General features: G+C 38.2%; 1 protein-coding gene across 4 annotated transcripts in view; it reads right to left on the minus strand.

Moving 5' to 3' along the window:
* The window catches only part of BEND5 (BEN domain containing 5), a 1,094,864-nt gene that overhangs the window by 1,045,431 nt on the left and 27,157 nt on the right, over positions 1-22,276 (minus strand). For all 4 annotated transcript variants that reach the window (XM_068163846.1, XM_068163845.1, XM_068163844.1 and 1 more), the window contains exon 3: positions 17-141. In XM_068163846.1, coding sequence (XP_068019947.1) covers positions 17-141 — 125 coding nt within the window. The remainder of the gene's footprint in view (positions 1-16; positions 142-22,276) is intronic.

Below are 22,276 nucleotides of genomic sequence, written 5' to 3' on the forward strand. Positions count from 1 at the left end.
ATTTAGTAGCACTTACCTGTGATTCTTTTACATTTTCCACAGCGAAGTTGAACCAAACTCGAAAGCGTGGGTTACAGGTATCGGGTCTAATGAACAGGTCATACTCAAACTCTGTGACGTGGTCCACCCGTCCAAGGTTACCTACCAAGAACATATGGAAAACAATGCATCTTAATGATGCTGATAAATTAACAGCTGCTGAATTCCCCAGGAACTACACTAAGAAAATTTTGAGAATCTAGTTCTGTGGGCTAAAGTATTTAAGTATAATAAGCTTTATAACAGTTCAAAATTAGTTTTAGAAGACTTATTCATACTCACAAAATAAAACACATACCCATCAGCTACAGGCACATGAAAACAAACAAAAAGAAGACAACATGGATCTTTATTATTCAAATGCACTTTTTTGTCTTCTCTTAGCTGGGTATTCCGGTTATGTCTCCTAACAGCCTTTTAATTGTTTCCTGATTTGTTATCATTTCACTTTTCTGATAGTGTCTCTGCACCTCTTTTAGCCCCCACCTCTATACATTTCTTTCCGTGGGCTGCTCATGTTCAAGCACCTCTAATTTTAAAGAGTCCCCAGAGTTTCACCCGGACACTTTGGCTGATGCTCTCAGCATCCCTCTCTCCTCAAAGATGGGCCAGCCTTCATCTCCTTTGTGATTCAAAAGCTATCTTTATCCTTTCCCTTAACCAGTTGCAGCTACTATCACCTCCTTCCAAAGACACAAATGAGGCTGTTAGATTTTTGCCTCAGCTTTTTCCTGGTGAATTTCACAGAATAATATTTTCAAATGTAGTCAGAGCTACATTGTACCCTATGGCATTATTCAGCAAGCAGCCACACTGGCTATAGAAATGAAGTTCAGCACTGGGAAAACTTGCTAAGTGCTTTTAAATTGCTAAACTGGCATTTTTCCTTTGAAGTGTGCCAAGATTTTTAAAGGCAGGGTTTAGACTGTCCATTTCATTTATATACAACAGAAATAAGACTTCACATTTTCCTGATCCAATCCAAGCCCCATTTCACCAAGCCTTGTAGGACAGGGACAGGCTTTATCTTACATGCTAAATTATACTTATTTTTTAAAATAGCACTGTAAGAAGACTTGGGTTTATGGTTTCAGATATATTTGGAGGTTTAAATATATTTTTTAGTATTGGGTATATACTTTTGGGTTCAAATAGCTCTCCTGTGAGGACCGACTGAGGGCGTTGGGGCTATTCAGTCTGGAGAAGGCTCCGAGGAGACCTAATTGCGGCCTTCTGAAGGGGGCCTACAAGAAAGCTGGGGAGGGACTTTTTAGGGTGTCAGGGAGGGATAGGACTGGGGGGAATGGAAAAAAATAGAAATGGGCAGATTGAGATTGGATGTTAGGAAGAATTTCTTCCCCATGAGGGTGGTGAGACACTGGCACAGGTTGCCCAGGGAGGTGGTGGAAGCCTCATCCCTGCAGGTTTTGAAGGCCAGGCTGGATGCGGCTCTGAGCAACCTGATGTAGTGTGAGGCGGCACGGGGGTTGGAACTGGATGATCCTTGAGGTGTCCCTTCCAACCCTACCAATTCTATGATTCTATTTGGGCTAAACAATTCCCTCCTCAGCAAGTCCCATTTTAGCCCATATGACTACTCCTGGGTAACTCACAGCTCAGCATCTGCAAACCTTGGCTGTTCTGCTGGTTTGGGAGGGAAAAGCAGGACAAAACATTTTCGGTTGTGTTCATCAAGGGTTTCTTCCTTATTCTAAACTGTTTGTGGCTTTACTAATTGAACATTTTTAATCTTCCCTGCTTTTAATGTTATCCTCTACTTTCCTACTCACATTCCTCTTTTCAGAAGCAAAGTGCCTTCGCCGATTCCCTCAGCAGAGAGCTGCTTCACGCTAACAAGCTGTTCCTAAACACTTGCCTGAAGGATACATTTGGCATATGAAATATTTGGGAGGGGAAAAAAAAAAAGCCCAGCAATATTGTACAGCTAGGATAACTTTGCCAAGTATAAATAATGTCATCTGCTGTATTAGATGTCCATCCCCAGGTGCCAGCAGCAGGGGCTGCAGGGCTGAGCACTGAGGAGAGGCTGTGCCTGCCCCGTGCCACTCAGAACCAGCTCCAGCCGGCTCCAGATGGCTCCACACCAGCCTCACCGCAGGGCACAGCCCCACCCCGCAGCAAAGATGGCAGTGCCTGCTTGAAAATGTGTTTAATGGAGGGCAGAACCACCACACAGTGAGCAGTTAGGCAGTCTAGAAAGAGCCAGGTCTGGGGGAGGAAGAGAAGTGAAGGGGGTGCTCCAGGTGTCATAGAATCATAGAATCAACCAGGTTGGAAAAGACCTCAGAGATCGCTAAGTCCAACCTATTACCTAACACCTCCTGGCAACTAAACCATGGCTTCAATTGCCACATCCGTGCCTTTTTTGAAGACCTGTAGGGACAGTAACTTCATCACCTCCCTGGGCAGCACATTCCAATGGCCAGTCACTCTCTGGGAACAACTTTCTCGTCACCTTGAGCCTAAACTTCCCCTGGTGCAGCTTGAGACTGTGTCTTCTTGTTCTGGTGCTGCTTGCCTGGGAGAAGAGACCAATGCCCACATGGCTACAACCTCCTTTCAGGTAGTTGTAGACAGCAATAAGGTCTCCCCTGAGCCTCCTTTTCTCCAGGCTAAGCAACCCCAGCTCCCTCAGCCTCTCCTCATAGGGCTTGTGCTCAAGATGTCTCACCAGCCTCACTGCCCTTCTCTGGAGACATTCAAGTGTCTTAATATCCTTCTTAAATTGAGGAGCCCAGAACTGGACACAGTACTCAAGGTGTGACCTAACCAGTGTTGAATACAGGGCAGACTACCCTGTGGTCTGTGGGCAGAGGCTGGAGCAGGTGGCTATTTCCTGACGGACTGAGCAGCGGGCCCATAAAGGAGCAACTGGGAAGAGTGAGGGGAAGGTGGAGTTTCCATTAAATTTTGTTTCTCACTATTTTAACTGGCAGTAAATTAGTTTTCCCACAGTCAATTCTGTTTTCCCTGTGATGGTAAATGGGAAGCAATCTCCCTCTCTTTCTGTTGACCCACAAGCTTTTTCATCTTATTTTTTCCCCCCTGTCCTGTGGTGGAGACCAAGTGGTGGGAGTGGATGGATGAGCATCTAAGCCCAGCCAAGGGCAACCTACCACATCTGCCAGGCTTTAGTTTAAGTCCCTTACACATCTAAGTGTATTTTCTGTGCCAAGGGTTAAACCCATCACTGTTTTTCATGACACCAGAACTCGAACACTAACGTAAGCTGCTACTTCCTACAGACTGTTATCCAAAGTAAATAAGAGTGGTAAAAAACAATTAAAGGACTTTGTTCTACTATATTTTTCATAAAACATCATGCTTATATGACCTTGGGAAAATACTATTTCTCATGCATTTCAAAACTGAGCTGGTTCAAGGTGCTCAATGGATTGGATTCCATTTGCCTCACATTATTAAGTGAATAAATAACAACAGAGCAAATTGAGATCTTGATTTCTGACCTATTATGCATTTCAGCTTTTTTGTCAATATCAAACTCGTTTGGACCATATGGGGGACAGAAGGCCCACTTAGAACTACTTTACAGAGTCTGCAGGATCCCTAAACTAGAACTACAGAATTGTAGTGATGTCAGTGAAATCACTAATGGCTAAGAGCTGGTATGATGGAACCCATCCAAGCTAGTCTGTTCTGGAAAACCTAAATATCTACTTCAAATCCAGCAGAACCCTTAACAATTTAATCATTGTGTGCATGACTCCCTGTGACTCCCAACACTGTTTTCTCTATCTGTAATCCTTAATTTGAATAATCACCCCCTTCTTAATGTATTATATTTTCCCTTTGTGGACTGTATCTAACTTTATTACATTTTGCCTACAGAACTGCCTCTTACTAGGCTCCTTCATCGAACACATCAGCTGCCACAGTCACCTGCAGCCATTTGCAGTTTAGTATCATTTGTACATTTCATTAGCACACTATTTCTTCTCTGTCTTCCAGATGCTAAATAGGCTGGACCTAACACTAATGCCTTTGGTAACCAATTCAACAAGTTCCTCATGCTCAATAGACTATTGTTTGTAATATCACAGCTTTTGCTCACAATCTGTCAGCCTAATTTCAACCCACATAGCAATGTCATTAAAAGACAGCAGTTGTGATACAAAGCCTCGAACTTTAAGAACAAAACACTTCCTCACTTTAAGTGATGCTTTGTAGAAAACTGCTAATTCCACCAAAAAGAAAGAAGAGGAAAAAAAGCTTTGGGGAGTGTACAAGAAAGCATAGAAACTTCCCAATGTTAATGTCATAAACAAAATAATCAGTTTCACATGCTGCCTTCACACTGCTGTAATCACGGAAAAAAGATTTATTCTAATGACTGAGTATTCTAATGCCACAGGTAGCACAGCAAAATGCGTTAGAAACTATGAAACAGGAATTAAACATTGACTGTGCTATCCTATTTAACCACTACACTAATATTTTAGCATTTCAAATTAACATTTTTCCTTAAGTACAACTTCTACACTGCTTTTATTTTTCAACAGCTCTATGAGGTTCCTTAAAATTTATCCTTTTGTGCGTGTGTGAAATGTTTAGCAAGAGAAAAACTGTTAAATGAATGGTTAGACAGTAAGTTCCTCCTAGATCACAAGGACCTCTGTGTAATTATGTAATACATACACTCCGCTTTGCAGTACTGGAAGTGGCCAGCTCCTGTGCTGAAATAATGATAAGTCTAGGAAAACATCAGACAGTGATAATTTTCTGTACTGTACCTACCAACAGTTTCAGCCTTGATACAAGTACAGTAAGATTCTTCCACGTTTTGATCCTGCGTACATTGGTAGTCTAGTAATTTCTGATATCTACCAAAGAGTCTGTTTCTAACCACAGTGGTTAAGGTTGTTCAGTTAAAATCAAAGTAAAAAAATCTAAACATCAGCTTGGTTTTAATTTACTTCGGATTCGCGCCCGCATGAAGCCACCAGCACTCCACTCAATAAAGATGGAATTTGGATCTGTGAGATTATAAACATTTTTGTTCTTAACATCATCAGTCCATAATTTGTGATTTGCATTATACTTGAGGGTTAACATTACAAAACATGTAAAATCAATAAACTGATCAAGCAACGTGATCTGCAAGGGCAAAAACCCAACAACATTATGAGCATTAAGAGCTAAATGTACTGGTACTCTAAGACATTTGCGGCTCAGATTGGTGTTTTTACAGTTTGGGTGCATGTCTGGTTGTCAAATGGCTTTCTGACCATATCTTAAAAGCAAAATAAACAATTTATTAGAGTAGCCAGTGCTTTACAAACCATTATGGATTTTTTTTTCCTCCTATGAACTCTGAAATTAGTTACAGGGGTGTTTTTTATCTATTATTATTTTACTTTACAGAAATACTGGCACAGATCTTTTTAAACTGATGGGAAGATGTGAACAAATCAAATTCCCCAATGTCTATAAACTGACTTTCGCTTTGCCTTGGGGTTTGTTTTTCAGACATGCTCAATTTTCAGTCATGGTTCTGTTCAATACTTTTAGCATACTGAGAAAAGAAGAGACACACTTTTCTTTAATCATTCAAGCTGAAATTCTTAATTATATTTGCTTAAATTGCTTTACAAAGTAATATTTAGTGCAATACTCTCATATTGTGACTAGTGAGAGGGGTCAATAGCATTTTTCAAGTTTCTTTAGAAGTCAGAGAAAAGCCACAATGTTACTATTTTATTAATCATGCAACATACACTTAGTCCTCATAAAATATTAACATATATTGCTTCCTACATCAATAAAGTGTACTTTGCACAAAGAAAGCAAACCTGCTTAAGAAAACGCCGGCTAAACTTGCTAAGCATTCCAACAATTATCATAAAAACGCTAGAAAAGAAAAGATAGATATGTTAAGCAATCCTAAAATCTTCTTAAGCCACACATTGTGCTTTCCTACAGAGAATTTTAAGATGAAAAATAGACCTTGAGGGTCTTAGACAAGCCTGAGGCAATATAAAGAAAAAGGTCAAACACTCTGCTAAAAAGGACCGTTATCTTCAGAACAACAACTTATCAGCCAGCTTGCAGCCCTGCTTATTTACAGTTATTGGTCCCAGAGGAAGTGCACTTCAGCGCAGGGCGCGATTACTTTGTAATGAGTTTGCCAGAAATGGTAAAGGAAACTAATTTGTAACAATGTGCTGTTCCCTGCACATGAACTTTCTCAGACACGTGTTTTTCTCCTCCCCCCCCCCCTTTTTTTTCTTTTTCTCCTTTTTTTTTTTTTTTTTTTTGTCCAGCAATGAATAACTAACTTCAGCCTCCCTAATAGGCAGTGAAAACAGAAGTGCACTAAAAACAACTGAGTTGCAAGCATGAATGTGCTGAAATATCAGTGATTATCCCTCTCAGCTGTCCATTACAGTACTCATGATGACCACCAATTCCCCTGTGGTGGTTATATAGAATGCAGGTTTCAGGGGGTGGATTTGCACATGAAAATTAACACCATTTGGAAGAAAATAGCCTGCACCTGTCACAGATTAGCAACAAAAGGTCAAATGCCTCCTTTTACACCTAGAGCACTTGCATATTGTATGCCTTGCTTATAGGGGCCTAATTCTAGTTTCTTAATTCAGAAAAGTGAGCACCATGGTGAACTGAGGAGAAAAAAAAAGAATTAAATCTTGCCTAAAAGCTATCAATAAATCTATTGATCAAGATACATATGAATGGAAGTAGCAGAGGCAATCTCTGTCTCTAAAAGAGGTAGTTTTTCAAAAGAGAATTACACAAAGTGCTCTTCTCTTTTTGTCAATATGCTGCCAGGTTTTGAAATACTATTTTTCATCCACACCATAAAAATCTTGACAAGTGAGCAATAGAAAATCACTAATATACTTGCAGCTGCATTTCAATCTATACAAATTCTTTAAACAAAAACAACCAAGGCACAGATTGGAATATACGTCATTTTAACCAAGTGAACCTGGGATCAAGCCCAAGATAGCCAAACAGTATTTAATCCATATTTTAATGCAAATCTGTGTTTCACAAAATAAGGTTAAATGTGGAATATGGAAAACCTTCAATGGAATTCATCCTTAGGGATCACAAAACACATTGAGATGATGATGCAGAGAAATTTTATTGATACATCCTAAATGGAAGAGGAACTACAGGGACCGAGAACTGTATAAGCTTCTGTTGAGTGAAAGATTAGATATCTTCTGAAAGGACTGCATCTAAGAATATCAGCTGTCACTTCCCACTGGCTTTTGCTCTTTGTCTGTGAAAAGAATTCATGAAAAAATAGTTTGGTGAGAAGACCTACACAACTTCAAAATAGCATTTGATTTTTAAATAGGAAAAAAATCCGATCAAATAGCGAAGAGCTCTGAAAACCTGTAAGTAACCGTTTCTGCAGCATCTCCTGGACTTCTGTGCAAAGTAGATGTCAAATCAAGGCTCCTGAAACTGCAAAGCACATAATTTTAATAAAAAGGCAAGACAAAAACAACAACTACAACAACCCCATATACACAACACCTTGTAAATTTAAGGATACTTTAAATCATTGAAAGTGCATATATTAACCTCTGCAATACAAAGTAATAGCTGCACTGGTATAGTTGAATCACTGTTTTGGAAAGAAAGACTCAATACACTTCAACAATGTAATGTTGTGTTAAGAACCGGATTTTCCCCTGGAAACAAAGCACAATGGTCATGACTCAGCTTTCAGTCAAAATCCAAATCACCTTTATGTTCTAGACTATCAAATAGGCAAAGTATTTCAAATGTAGCTGGTTTGAGAAGCTGGATGCTTTGTATCTGTGTTTGCTGTCCCTTCTCTCCTCCTTCCCCAGTAAGGCAACCTGCAAATGCCGTGTTTCCATTATGTTTTAGATTGTTATCAATAGTGACATCCAAAGGACACTTAGATGTTGTCTTTTGAGAATCTGTTTTTTGTGAAAAACATTGTATGGGAACAACCACCATCTTTGCTCATAGCAGCAATTGGTAAAAGGCCAGCTCCCATCACTGGGAAGGGTAAATTGAGATGTACATATTAATGCATAACTCATAGAACCTTTATGGGAATTAGACAATGTGGTAAAAACTAATTGTGACTGACAGCACAGGAAAATTCTAGCTTCTACACTTTTCTTGTTTATCAAAGAATATAGCATCAAAGTAAATTTTATTGATCTTTTGTGTATGCAAGAGTTATGGTTCTCATTTGTTTGTTTGCTAGTCAAATGACTCAGCAAGAACATGGAGAAGGGCAATGAACCCAAAATTTATAAATGTTCTTATCCTTTCCAACTGTCCTATTTCTATTGCTGCAACAGTATTGATTTTAATGGTGTTGCTCCCAACTCATGACAATGAGAGCATGATCACCTTTTCAGCATCACAGACTGATTTCCACTCTTTCCAATATTTTTCCTCATAAACGATAAGGTAAGGTGCATTAGACCCATTTCCTAAGGGCATTCTGCCTACAGTACCTGGGATCACAATTACTGTTCCTCAGTGGTCCCAAACAAGTGCAATGAATAGACCTACACTTCCTTTGTATTGAGTTAAAATGCAGAAATATTAATGAACAGTGTGGCCTAGAATACAACACCCACAGGAGTTTTACAAATTAAAACTTTTATCTGAATTAGAGTAGGTGGAAGAATTTATCATCCACAGCAGCTAATCTGCATCATTAGATTAAAAGTTGTGGCACTGGCCTCTGAATGAAGTGAAAAGGGTACAAGGCCGCTTTTGAGCAAACTAAAGAATTCTTTTCCACATAGAGAATTAAGAGAAGCATTTAAGAATGAAGGACTTCTTAAAAAAAATTAAAGATGCATAAACAAAGTTAAATTTATCAGTTGAATATAAAAGATGAGAAAGCTGGGCAGGTACAGAAAGATTCTCCTATCTTAGTAGTCAGGAAGCGCCAACAATAGATAGTTTTAGGCTAAGTTCTTCCTTTCTGAACACATACTTTCCTTGATCCTAAGTGTATGAATGACGTCTGGGTGAGGGAGAAGGGAGAATATAGGGATTAAAATTAACTGAGCAGTACTTTTGAGGCTCCTCCTGCAATGAAGGTACTATTACAGATTTGATAATATAAACAACTTTTAAGTTCTGGCATGTGCTAATCCCCAAGCAACCTACTTACATCACCTGCAACTTCCTTTTGAAGATAATTCACAAGACTAAACAGTACTATTTAGAAAGACAAGACAAGAGACTAGAAGGACTGGAATATTCTCTTTCTGTTCATGAAGAGAAGCAGTTTTAGAGGTGATCCCAGCTTAGAGAACAATAAAAAGCAGCAACAAGTAATCCTGACAATTTAGTGACCATCATTGCTCAAAACCCACCATGAGCAAAATAGCACAACATACAATCAGATATCCCAATATACTACAAATACCATTGTGTAAACAGCAGGCTTATGTATGTATGCATAAAGAAATTACCTAATACAATCTGGTTGAAGCAATTCAATAGTTTTGATCAAATGAGATTGGTATTTAATCACTGGCCACCAAAGAGCCTTATTTCAAAATTACCCTTATCAATAAACACTGGTGTTTTCAGCTAAAGGACCTAAAATCCTGGAGCTGTGAAGAATAAAATGTCTGCGTTCACTGTGTCAGGAAAATGCAAAGGATGGATAAAATTGAGTCAGTCTCTCCGTTTCTTCTCCCACATCTAAGAGATTCTTAATATTTACAGCAAAGCCCAAGACTGCAGCTCAAATTTTCCAAATAAAGTCACAAAAACTGGCAGCAGTGAAGTAGCAATGCATCAACTTAGTAGCACATGTCAAGAATGCTTAAAAATCAGATGCTTACGGCCATTGCACACCCATGACACCAAAACTACCAAATCCCCAGAAAAACAGTAGACTACTGATTTCTCTGTTCCTCCTTCATCAATTCCCAGAAGGCCTCCAATGACAGATGGGCAGTTATTTATCCATGGCAGCAAACCTTTGTTAAAGGAAAATCAGAATACAAAGAGGCTTTGTATTAGTGTCACGAAACTCAGCTCTCTTTAACAATGTATATGCTATCAAAATAGGTATCTCACAACTCTGTATGTATCACATCTTTCAAAGCAGAGCTCTTAAAGGAAAAGCAGTTGGAGAAATTTCTGCTTGGAAGTCACTTAGCATATAATGGGTGCTATCCTAAATAAATAATTAATAAGTTAATAAATAAATTATAAAAACGTCTGCAGCCTTAACCATGGAAGCAACCACCAAGGCAGATCAGGGGATATGAACTATGGCACAACAGTGGGATGTACCATTACTGGTGAGTAGCAGGGAGAAACTTGTCTCTAAATACTTTCTTTTTTTGTTAGGGCCTGATGCTCAGTGTACAGCAGCAAAATCTTTTGCTAACTACAGCTTCTAATGTAAAACATTCCTGTATTTACCTGCTTAGACATCACAGGTATGCAAGCAACATGTTAAAAGTGCTTAAAAATCATTAAAAGCTGCATGTTCTTGTTCTTTATTCTTACCTACACTGCCTTAGCTCTACTTATGTAATGCTTCCTACTCAATACAGACATTTTGCAAAGACCCTATGAATTCCTATAATGTAAAAGGCAAACCAGTTCTTGCCTCCTACAAGGGAGGATATTTCTGCTGATTTATTACTGTATGGTAGTGTTGTAATTCTGCATTTGGCCTAGTTTGGGGCCCAATATGTGGAACAACCATTTTTCCAGGGAAATCCTTCCATAGTATAATTAGAAACTGCCACTTGAGGAAAATTAATTGATGGAAACTTCAATCAGTCTGAAGACTTACAGGTAAATTATATTCTCAAGGACCTCTCCAAAGTCACCAGAGCTGTAAATAAATTTGGGAGTTTTTATTAAAAAGAAATAGCATTAATATAAAGGCTCCAGGCAATGTCTTACAGAAGAATCTTGCTTTTCTAAATGGATCTTTGAGAACCTTCTTGAGCTAAAAAATTACTGATTTTGCAACTAAAACTTTCCTTCTGTATCATACCGAAAAAATAACTAACAATGGTCTACTGCAAGGATAGACTTTCACACAAATCCTGGATCTGAACACTCATATTTCAGTTTATTAGGAAATTGGTTCTTTATGCCATTATCAGCCTAGCCATGGAAACAGTCTCAGGGCTAAAAATACTATTCTCATTCAATACATTAATCCTATTATTTAATTGCCTAGAAGTGAAATCTGATAATCTGCACAAAAAAAAATTACAGATTGACTTTCATGCTCTCTACAACTACCTGAAGGGAGGTTGTAGATGGGTGGATGTTGGTCTCGTCTCCCAGGCAGCCAGTACTAGAACAAGAGGACACAGTCTCAGGCTGTGCCAGGGGAGGTTTAGGTTGGATGTTAGGAAGAAGTTCTATACAGAGAGAGTGATTGCCCATTGGAATGGGCTGCCCGGGGAGGTGGTGGAGTTACCATCATTGGAGGTGTTCAGGAGGAGACTTGATGGGGTGCTTGGTGCCATGGTTGAGTTGATTAGGTTAGGTTGGATTGGTTGATGGGTTGGACGCGATGATCTTGAAGGTCTCTTCCAACCTGGTTTATTCTATTCTATTCTAGGTACATTTTTAGCCATTTCATCAGACTAGACTGAAACACAACATCATTGTTCACCTACTCCTCTGCTGTAGCTCCCAGTCTAATGTGTTTGTGTAGAACAAGGTGATTTCCCTACTTTTCTCTTTATTATATAGCATTTCAATCCTTCTGTAATGGAATTTGTTCCTGTATTTTCACTGATAAAATTTTCTGACTCCTGCACCTCACTATTTTCCTTTCTCCCAGTCACCAACCTGTTCTGGAAGCCCTCCTTGACTTCCAGTCTTTCCAATAATGAAGAAATATCAATACTGCTTATATCTCAGCTTTATTCAAATGCACTATATACAATTATGTATTGCTAAGGAACCATATTACATTGGTTTGCTTTGATAATACTGATAGAATTAGTAGCAGGCCTTATTACCAGACTCACATGGATGTAACAGAGGGTTGCTTACCCTCATTTATCTTTGTTTAGTTAAACCTTAAATTAGACCTCAAAAAGCGATCTACTTGATGTTATTTTTTCAATCAGAAGTGATAATTTAAATATTGACATTTTAGATGTCATCAGCATGGTTTTGTCTTCTGCTGTGGTAAGAATACCTTACTATATCTGAACGTCTGTCTTAATTTTGTTGGGCTTTTCCCCCCATTTTGCCACATCTAGAAGCGTCTCCTTTTATTTCAAAGTATTTCCCTGTTTGTTGTGAATTAAACATTAATCTTTCTCTGCAAATGTCAAGTGATATTTAAATGTTTTTCTGGCAGATAAATGATTATTAATATTAATGCAATAAAATCACAGCTCTTTGTCCTTTCTTTGATATTTAAGAAAAAATTAAGAATGTCAAAACAGTTCTGTAAAAAGAGAATTCATTGGTCTACCATCCACTCTTCATTAGCCTGAGAGGTAAAAAATTACTGATCTTGTGAGACAATGTGTTTATAGAATCGGAAAGGGGTGAAAATGAATTACTCTATCAGTGGTAGAGTGTGTATCACTTCAATGTGAAAATGCCTTGTTAAAGTTCATTTTAATTTAAAGCCCCCTTTTTGTCATTCAAAAAGCTTTAGCACAATGAAAGAGTCTTTGTCACTTTCATAATTAGCCCCTCTTGCACTAAATGAGAATAAAATCTGATCAGAAGTCCATACAGGCAAGGTCATAAATCAAACAGAAAAGCTCCACAAACAGTCCTGTAAGATGTCCAAAGGCACACACAGCTTGGAATTAAAGCAGTGTAGTCAGGATCCACTCCCAGACTCACAGCACAAAAAAGCCCCAATAATATCTGTTTGACAGGCTAAATTTATCTCCATATTCTGCAGCCCTATAAACACATTTTGCTGTTTAGATACAAAAGCAATTTCAGCACCAAGGACAATTCAGGAAGGCAAACAGCTGTTAAAGCACCACTACTGCCGTTTGCCAACCAAAGTCAAATTAATTTAACTTAATGCTCCCACTTCAAACTGTGGCATTACAAAAAAAGGGGGGGAAAAATCCAGATACAGTAATTGTCATAAAGCAGGAACAAAAATTGTATTAACAGATAAAACTCCTTAGGAAATCGAGTTTAATTCTATACACATAAGTGAGTATGCAGCCCAGCTCAGACGTAAACTGGATTTTATTCAACTTATTTTCACTTTCAGATGGAAGTAAAAAGATATTTTGAAAGATGTAATAAAATTCTCAACCTTGGACAGTTATGGTGAGAGTGACAGCACATCACTCTCTCTACTCAGGGATCATCAGAATACCAACAGGAATCCAAGCCATCAACACGTTATTTTACTCCCTGTGTTAACAGCAAGTGAGGATCTCATCATCAATTGATGTCTGAAACATGGAGAGAGTGGAGGGCAAGGAGAGGGCAAGTTAGGAAGTCAAGGGGAAGGCTATTATACAGAGGCAGCAGGCAATGGAAATAGGTAGTCTAGAACAGATGTACTTTTTGCAGTTCTATGCATTATGTCAGCATTAAATGTTCATTTTAAATATTAATCAGCTGAAAGTTATTTGTAAAATAGCTATATCCATACCAAGAGGAGTTTTCATGAATACACATTTATAGCCATGAAGTTCACATAAACATGTAGACATTTGGATTTATTTTTACCTTCAAACACATAGCTATGTAAATTAAAAATGTGCTTTATGAGCTTTTCTTTTCTAATATTTTCCCTGCAGAACCAAGTTGTTAAAGTAATTTCTCTAGCCATGCAAGCACCAAACTGCTTTCAAAAGAATGGCTTGGTTGGGTGGGGGCGTGGGTGGTGAGATGTCTGTCATATGTTCCCAAAATTTCAGGTTACAGTGCTACAGGCTGGGGTCAGAGTGGCTGGAGAGCGGCCAGGCAGAGAGGGACCTGGGGGTGCTGATTGATAGTAGGATGAACATGAGCCTGCAGTGTGCCCAGGCGGCCAGGAGGGCCAATGGCATCCTGGCCTGCATTAAGAACAGTGTGGCCAGCAGGAGCAGGGAGGTCATTCTGCCCCTGTACACTGCACTGGTTAGGCCACACCTTGAGTCCTGTGTCCAGTTCTGGGCCCCTCAGTTTAGGAAGGAGGTTGACTTGCTGGAACAAGTCCAGAGAAGGGCAACGAAGTTGGTGAGGGGCTTGGAACACAGCCCTGTGAGGAGAGACTGAGGGAGCTGGGGCTGCTTAGCCTGGAGAGGAGGAGACTCAGGGGTGACCTTATTGCTCTCTACAACTACCTGAAGGGGGGTTGTAAACAGGCAGAGGTTGGTCTCTTCTCCCAGGCAGTCAGCACCAGAACAAGAGGACACAGTCTCAGGCTGCGCCAGGGGAAGTTCAGGCTGGAGGTCAGGAGGAAGTTTTACACAGAGAGAGTGATTGCCCATTGGAATGGACTGCCCGGGGAGGTGGTGGAGTTGCCGTCATTGGAGGTGTTCAGGAGGAGACTTGACAGGGTGCTTGGTTACATGGGTTAGTTGATTAGGTGGTGTTGGATGATAGGTTGGACGTGATGATCTTGAAGGTCTCTTCCAAACTGGTTTATTCTATTCTATTCTATTCTATTCTATTCTATTCTATTCTATTCTATTCTAATTATATAATGATCATAAGTAATTAAATTCCATATATTTAAGAGACATCTGAAAACCAATATGCTAAACAACAGACTGGAGAGCATTAATGTGACCAAAAGAGAGTAATGCATTTTCTGCATCCTCATACAGTCTCACATTTTGGTTCACTGCCAGTAAACTTCTGAAGTTGGTTAAAAGGTAGTGAGGACATAGCTGAGTGTCTTCTTGGATACTGCTACCAGTGCCTGCATCACAAAAGAAATGCAACTTGCTTTGTCCATCAGACACACAGGTATCTAAAATGTGCAAACTACAAACTACTGTACAAGCAAACCAAGCTTGGGAACTGTCACCAGGGCATGCAGGTGATTAAAGAAAGAAAATGGATTTAAGATGGATGGGATGAGAATCTGAGTCAGACATATTATTGAAATTGAACTTCCTAGATCTTTTTCTTATGAGTAGTCAAAAAGCCAATAAAGCTTTTAACCAAAAAAGCAGAGGTTTTACTACAAACTAGGTTAATTGGCTTTTAAATAAACTCAAAATTACTAAGAAGGAATAAAAATCAAAACAGAGCTCTCCTGCTTGCTGTGCCCTTGCAAGCAGGCATTATGCTCACAATTGCCTTTTGTTTCCTACACAGTGACCTTGCTAAAATTGCAACAAATCCTAGACAGCCTCCACTGGATACCCAGGAAAATACTGTCACCTCTATGATCAATCCTGTATCTCTTCCTTGTATTTCTCCAGGTGCCCCAGCCTCCTTGCTTGCTGCATTCTTGCTCTCCTGCCTATGCCACTTTGTGCTTTGAAGGTATCTCACTTCTGAGTAGGCTCAGCAGCTCTCAACAGAAGTCAAAATCTCCCCTCACTCTATATGGTTGCTCTCTTTCTCCTTTTGAAAGGGCACAAATGAAACAAATAACACCTCTTTTGATAGGTTTAAACAGAAAACTTCATCAAATCAACATTGTAAAAGACACCTTCAAATTTCCATTCTGATTACCCCTAACATCTCCTGATTCTCATACTGTGTATCCACGTAGGTGCAATTCAAGTGCTACAGTCAATCACATAACTTATACCAGGCAGATCCTTCTCAGCACGCCCTTAGTATTCAGCTCCTTCACACCTCCTCATGAAAGGGGGACAGGATAGCAAAAGAGAGCATTTGTAAGCAAGGATTTCAGATCTTCCCATTTCCCTCATGCCAGCAAAATTCTACTTTCTCTTTTACTGTTATTATTCACCTTTATCTTCAACACACAAAACCCAGAGGAAACCATGATTTAAAAGTTCTGTGAAATATGACTATTCTTTTAAGCCTCATTTCCTCTTAACCAAATTCTTAATCAAATGCTGCCACTACAGTGGGAAAAAAAAATCAGCTCCTCTGTCAATTGAGTCTCAATGCAACCAACGTCTTTCTGACTGTCAAAACTCAGAATTACTACAACTGAAACATCCTCAAGAAACAGCTCTTGACATCTTAGGCATAGTAGCAGGCAATTAATGGGAGCCAGAAAACTCAGAGGAGCCTGGAAAGGTATGGAGACAGGACGAGGACTGCACCCGTGAAATAGTGTCAAGTAGGCTTCTCCCAGCTAGGCTGACAGGGAACCAGATGTTCTGGAAGAGGAAGTGGGGCCCCACAATTCATACCTGTATTCTCAGATTCTCTGTCTGAGTCTTTCCATCACACTGCAGGTCTAATCTCCATTCATCTGCTAAGGAAAACAGGTAGCACTTTGTCTCACAGATATCAGCTTGATCCTATTGAGGAGGCACATAATTAAAATCTTTCAGTAAGTCTTTAGCTGAGCTGATGTGATCTTTGCCATTTTACTCTGTATGAAGAAACAAATTGCAAGACAAGAGAAGGCAAATTGTTCTCATACCACTCATTTCTATATATAGGTCGAAGTGCAAGGTATAGTCAGAGGCTTATTTAAGTCAATAAACTATTTGCAAAACCTTGGATGGTGAGCTAAGTGGGAAGTTTGGGCTATATAAAGACATGGTTTGCAGAGATGCTCCTATATTCATAGACAGACAGTCACATCAGATACAGCTTTTCCTGCTCTTCTAGTATTTCTTTAATATCCAGAAGTGTCTAGCCTATCAAGATATCCAGTTAAGCTTGATTTAAGTTTCTCATTAACTGGATTAAAAAGAAAATGTCTTCTATTTGCTTGTATCTCCAAGTTTATTCTCTCTGGGCACGTTTGGTAGGACCATAGTTTTCCAAAATAAATAATTCTCAAAAGAAGAGTAATAAAAGAAGGAGGTAGATGTTTTCAAACAGAAGAATTCCTCTTACAAATTGTTCCACAAAAGCAGAAACAAATAGATATTTTTAAAGCAATTAGTACCTCGATGACAATATGGTGATTGTTGACATCTATTCTTCTTTTTTGTGGCCATGAAGTGACCTTGGTCAATTATACAGTTCAAATGTTGCTTTTGAGACTTCAAAAGCAGTGACATACACATACATTTAAGCAGTACTATTTCTATTCAAAATGAGCCTTATTGGCTTTCTAAAGAGAGGTGCCACTTTACTTCTATTTATGTAAGAACTCAAAGATGTATCAAGCCTTTTCAATTAGAAATAACAACAGACCCCACTGCTTTTGTTACACTCTGTATTGTACTTCTAATAGTCCACCCTGTCAGTGAATCCATAGCAAGGTCATTTTATAACAAAATCTAATCCTAAAAAGAATTCTTTGTTCTCATATAAGAAGCTGCTGGAGTATTAATATAAGTCCTTTTGAGTCTGAATCTATGTGCATGCACTTTACTACACATTCACTACGACATACAAAAATCTCTATTAAATGCATTAGAAAGATTTATTACATTATGAAACACAGTGCAAGAGGTTCCATTAAAAAAACAATTATCACCTTCAGTAGTAATTAATTTTGGCTCCCAATTTCAGCAATACTTTAACTCTTCAACATGCACCTTTTAAAAATCATTTTTCCTTTACTTAGAAATAAAAAATGTGGATATTTAACATATTGCAACAATTTTTGTGTGTTGCTATCAGTAGTGAAAAACCTTTAAATAGAAGATATATGAACAGATGTTCCTCACTTTAACCATAACATACTTTTTCACTGGAGGTGTGCAGGAGGAGACTTGATAGGGTGCTTGGTTGCATGGTTTAGTTGATTAAGTGGTGTTAGATGATAGGTTGGACATGATGATCTTGAAGGTCTCTTCCAACCTGGTCTATTCTATTCTATTCTATTCTATTCTATTCTATTCTATTCTATTCTATTCTATTCTATTCCATTCCATTCCAATCCATTCCATTCCATTCCATTCCATTCTATTCTATTCTATTCTTCAAAAGCCAGTCTTCAAAACCAAGAACTTACAAAGTTTGTCTTCACCTTCATGATGAACATACTCTATTAAACCTGTGGGGTTCAAGGTAGCACCACCTGCACATACGATACTACAGGACAATTACACCAGCTAGTACTCTCATAAGAAACTGAGTCTCCACGTTGCTCTGCAAAGCATTTGACATAATGATACCCAAATCAGAGTTAGGGCATTTTTTCTGCTATCAGCTGGTAAACAATAATAAAAACAGAGTCATGATTGGCTAATAATTTTCTTTGGTGCTATTACTGCAATACAAAATTGTTTTATAGGACTAAAACATGGTAATTTAAATAGTAATAATAAGTAAGTTTCTCTTACTTGTTTAGATCTTGTTGGTTTTGAGATATTTCTGCAAGATTCAGCAAAATTCACAAACTATACCTTGCAAATGTAGCATCTAAAATACCTTGTTGCTCTCTACAACTACCTGAAGGGATGTTGTAGCCAGGTGGGGGCTGGTCTCTTCTCCCAGGCAACCAGCACCAGAACAAGAGGACACAGTCTCAAGCTGCACCAGGGGAGGTTTAGGCTGGATGTTAGGAAGAAATTCTTCACAGAAGGAGTGACTGGCCATTGGAATGGGCTGCCCAGGGAGGCAGTGGAGGTGTTTAGGAAGAGACTGGATGGGGTGCTCAGGGCCATGGTTTAATTGATTACAGAGTATTGGATGATAGGCTGGACTCAACGATCTCTTCCAAACTGGTTAATTCTATTCTATTCTAAATTACACTGGATTGTATTAATCAGACTATACTTAATTTTGTCCTGATTTTCTAACTCATACACTTTGGAATTGTATTTTTTGACAATATACTAGCCTATGTTTGTTATCACTGTGAAGCCATATTGATAATAAAGCCTAGATCACAATTAGCAAATTATAGTAATACAACTTTCTGATTTCTGTATTCTTTCTTTCTTGTGTGAGTCAACAATTTCACAAATCTTCCAGTTATTATCATCAGTTAACCAAGCTCGTTACAGTATTCTCAAAGCACACAATATTGCTTATCTCCTTATCTAGGTCAAATCAGCCAAAATTGAATAGGTTGCAAAAGATAATGCTTGTTCTCCCAACCTTTCCTTTACTCATCTGGTTCATTATTCATTAGTCTGAGCCACTGGAGATAACCTAACAATTTTTCCACCTGTATTCAAGTTTGCCTGTACTGCTGAAATAATACCAGTTATTGTTCCATTATACCTGAAATAATATCTATTATTCCTAACACCTGTTGAAGCATGGCAGACTCTAAAATAGCAAAGAAAGTCCAGGTTATCCACCAAGATTCTGGATAACACATACTTTCTTCAATTTTAGAGTAATCAAAGGTGTGGGCTTAAATCCAATTAGTGTACTTCAAAGAAGGTAATGTCAAAAGGCTTCAAATGGTGATTCTACTATATAACACTGAAGCTCTTATTCTATGAATCTTAATGTCTGTGAGCCTCAGATTTATGAAATATGAAATGAAAACACAAGCACCTTGTAAAATACAGGGTGATGACCTGCAGTAAGAAATTATAAGCATAAACTATTATTAACTAAGCTAATATTCTAAAGAGAAAATAAAACTAGAGGTCTTGGAAGTCTTGTATTCACACCGCAAGAAGTGTCTAGATGTCACAATGATTGTTGCATTACAGACTTGTTGGGCAGACACTTTGAACTGAACTTGACTATGATTACTCTGTATGTTCTTATTTTCATGCCATCTGATCCATTATTTTTCTTCCAGCATTCACTTTTAGGGACCTCTGTCCCACTGTCCCAATCTCCACACGACTATCAATTCAGAGAAAGTTTCATTAGCTATGATCTGATCCAAAGTCAAAAGAAATCATAGTTTTGCAGACATTTGTCCACTGATTTCTGCCCTGGACTGAAGACTTGGCATCTGTCAGTGTAGACTCCCTGTGCTTGAGAGAAGATTTAGAAGGCACAGTTAAGTTGAAGTTTTCGGTAAGATACCTGTCCTGTCCAAAAGAACATACAGACTGATTAAGGACAAATAATCACCAAACATTAGGACCACGGTTCCAGATCTCAGTTCCTTTAAATAAAAAATGAAATTTGAAAAAAGAACAAGGAATTTTGGAAAGACAGATTTAAGAAAATCTTTTAAAGGAGAGTATTAGGAATATTTGCAGAGAAAACATGGAGAAAATGAGAAACTATGTCTGAAATAAATAGGACAAAAGTGTTTACTGATGAAAATGCAAATGCAAATATGAGGAAAGGAAATAAATGGATCACTAAATCCAAATGGATGAAGAAGAGCACACAGATGGGAATAATGAAAAACAAAGCAGATGCTAATAGAAGGCAGATAACATAGAATCCTAGAGATGAGGATAACAACATTTAAATTGGTATAACATTCAATGTACAGGCTCAAGAAGCGGGGCTGAACATTCTCTCAACACACAAAAGAAGCTAATCCAGCAATGATATTTACAAAAATGCAGACAGGAAAGAGAAAGAACAGGCAGGATAACATCATGAAGCTACTGAAACAGAACCACCACAGGATGTGCATGCAGTAACAACCAAAGTCAAGTTTTGACTTGTTAGCATCTTTTATTTTTTTCAGATTGAAGCCTAAATTAATAATATCATTGCTGGTCCATTCTTTGTCTTTACTGTTTAGTAAGGAGTACATCTACAACACATTTCAGAGGAATAAGCACATCAGCTTACATCACCTTACCTAGCTCAGGCACAAATTAGCTAGCTGAAGTACTCTGACAGCAATGTGTTTGAAGCAGTAGAAAACTCAGAGTGAACTCACCATCTCAGTATTTAGCCAGTCTCAGGACATTTGGGGCTATGCTAACATTGCTGTGTAATCAGATTTGACTGTGCCTACACAAGTGGCAGTCATCTGCAAGCAGGTATATGTGCATTTAGAGCACACTAGATACTGAAGATACTAGAGCACTGAAGATACTTTATTATCCAACTCAACAGCAACATGAAAGGTACATGTAAAGCATGATACAGATAAAACAATATGAGTAAATAAAACCAGCAAAAAAGACAGAAAAGACCACAAATGTAAAAAGATAAAATATTAGGCAACCATTTCAAAACTCACTGTAAGCATAATTTCTTAAGCTGACCATTTAAATGCTGAAAGGAAAAACAAAATCTAAAAGCATTAGTTTTGATTTTTTATTATTGCATTCATGAAAAAGGCTTAAAAACTTTTTACATCAGAAATCTGACATCCATTTACAATCTGAGAAAAGGCTACTAAAAATGAATTATTCATCATGTGGTACAGTAGCAACAATAAACATTCACACCCAAGGTGTTTTTTTTATAAACAGCATAAATCATACCTCCTACAAACAAGAAGTTATCTTCCAGTTTCAGAAGAGAGAGAGAGATGTGGTTCCAGCAGAAATGGTTAGACTATAATAATAAGCCCTAATATATTATGGTAATTTACCTTCACATTGTTATTGTAGTAAATCTTGGAATTCCAGTAGCTGTCTGAAGAACACACAGTGATAATATATGGTTTGTTCACAGTTTGTTTTGAGAAATACAAACACTAAATCAAAATTAGCATGCTAAAGGCTGAACCTAGAAGGCAATTAGGTTACTAAAGAGAATCAATAAAAGCAAAATTAAGCTCTGCATGCATCCAAAATAGTGTGTTTCCCACCTAATAACTTCCATCCAAATTCCTGTTAGGCTGAACAAAATACTCTAAAATATTTTCTCCTAAAATCAGATAGCATCAATCTGAGAATAAAAATACTTCTGGTGTATGCAGAAACACCTCTTCTGAAGTATGTTTTTCACCCAGTATTCTTTCAAAAGTACAGACCATTATGCATCTCAGATTGTTTTGTCTCTTCTTGCATTACAGTGGCAGCTTCAACAAGCAAAGATCTTAATTTGGCTTGTTAAATTTGGAACAGCAGGCAGTTGAGAATTTTAAAACAATTCAGAGAACAACAAGAACAGAATCTATCTGAAGTGTATTCCAATCTCAAAGGAGAAAAAAAAGGATAGGAGAATAAATAATCTTCTGAGTGATTTCTAAGGGACCTCTGGAGATTGTCTTGTCCACCTCTGCTGCTCAGAGAAGGGTCAAGAACAGGCTGTTGTCTGTACTGTATTTAGAATAGAATAAACCAGGTTGGAAGAGACC

Source organism: Melanerpes formicivorus, unplaced genomic scaffold (assembly GCF_026170545.1).
Source record: "Melanerpes formicivorus ecotype bairdi unplaced genomic scaffold, bMelFor1.0.p_v2 SCAF_75, whole genome shotgun sequence".
NCBI lineage: Eukaryota > Metazoa > Chordata > Aves > Piciformes > Picidae > Melanerpes > Melanerpes formicivorus.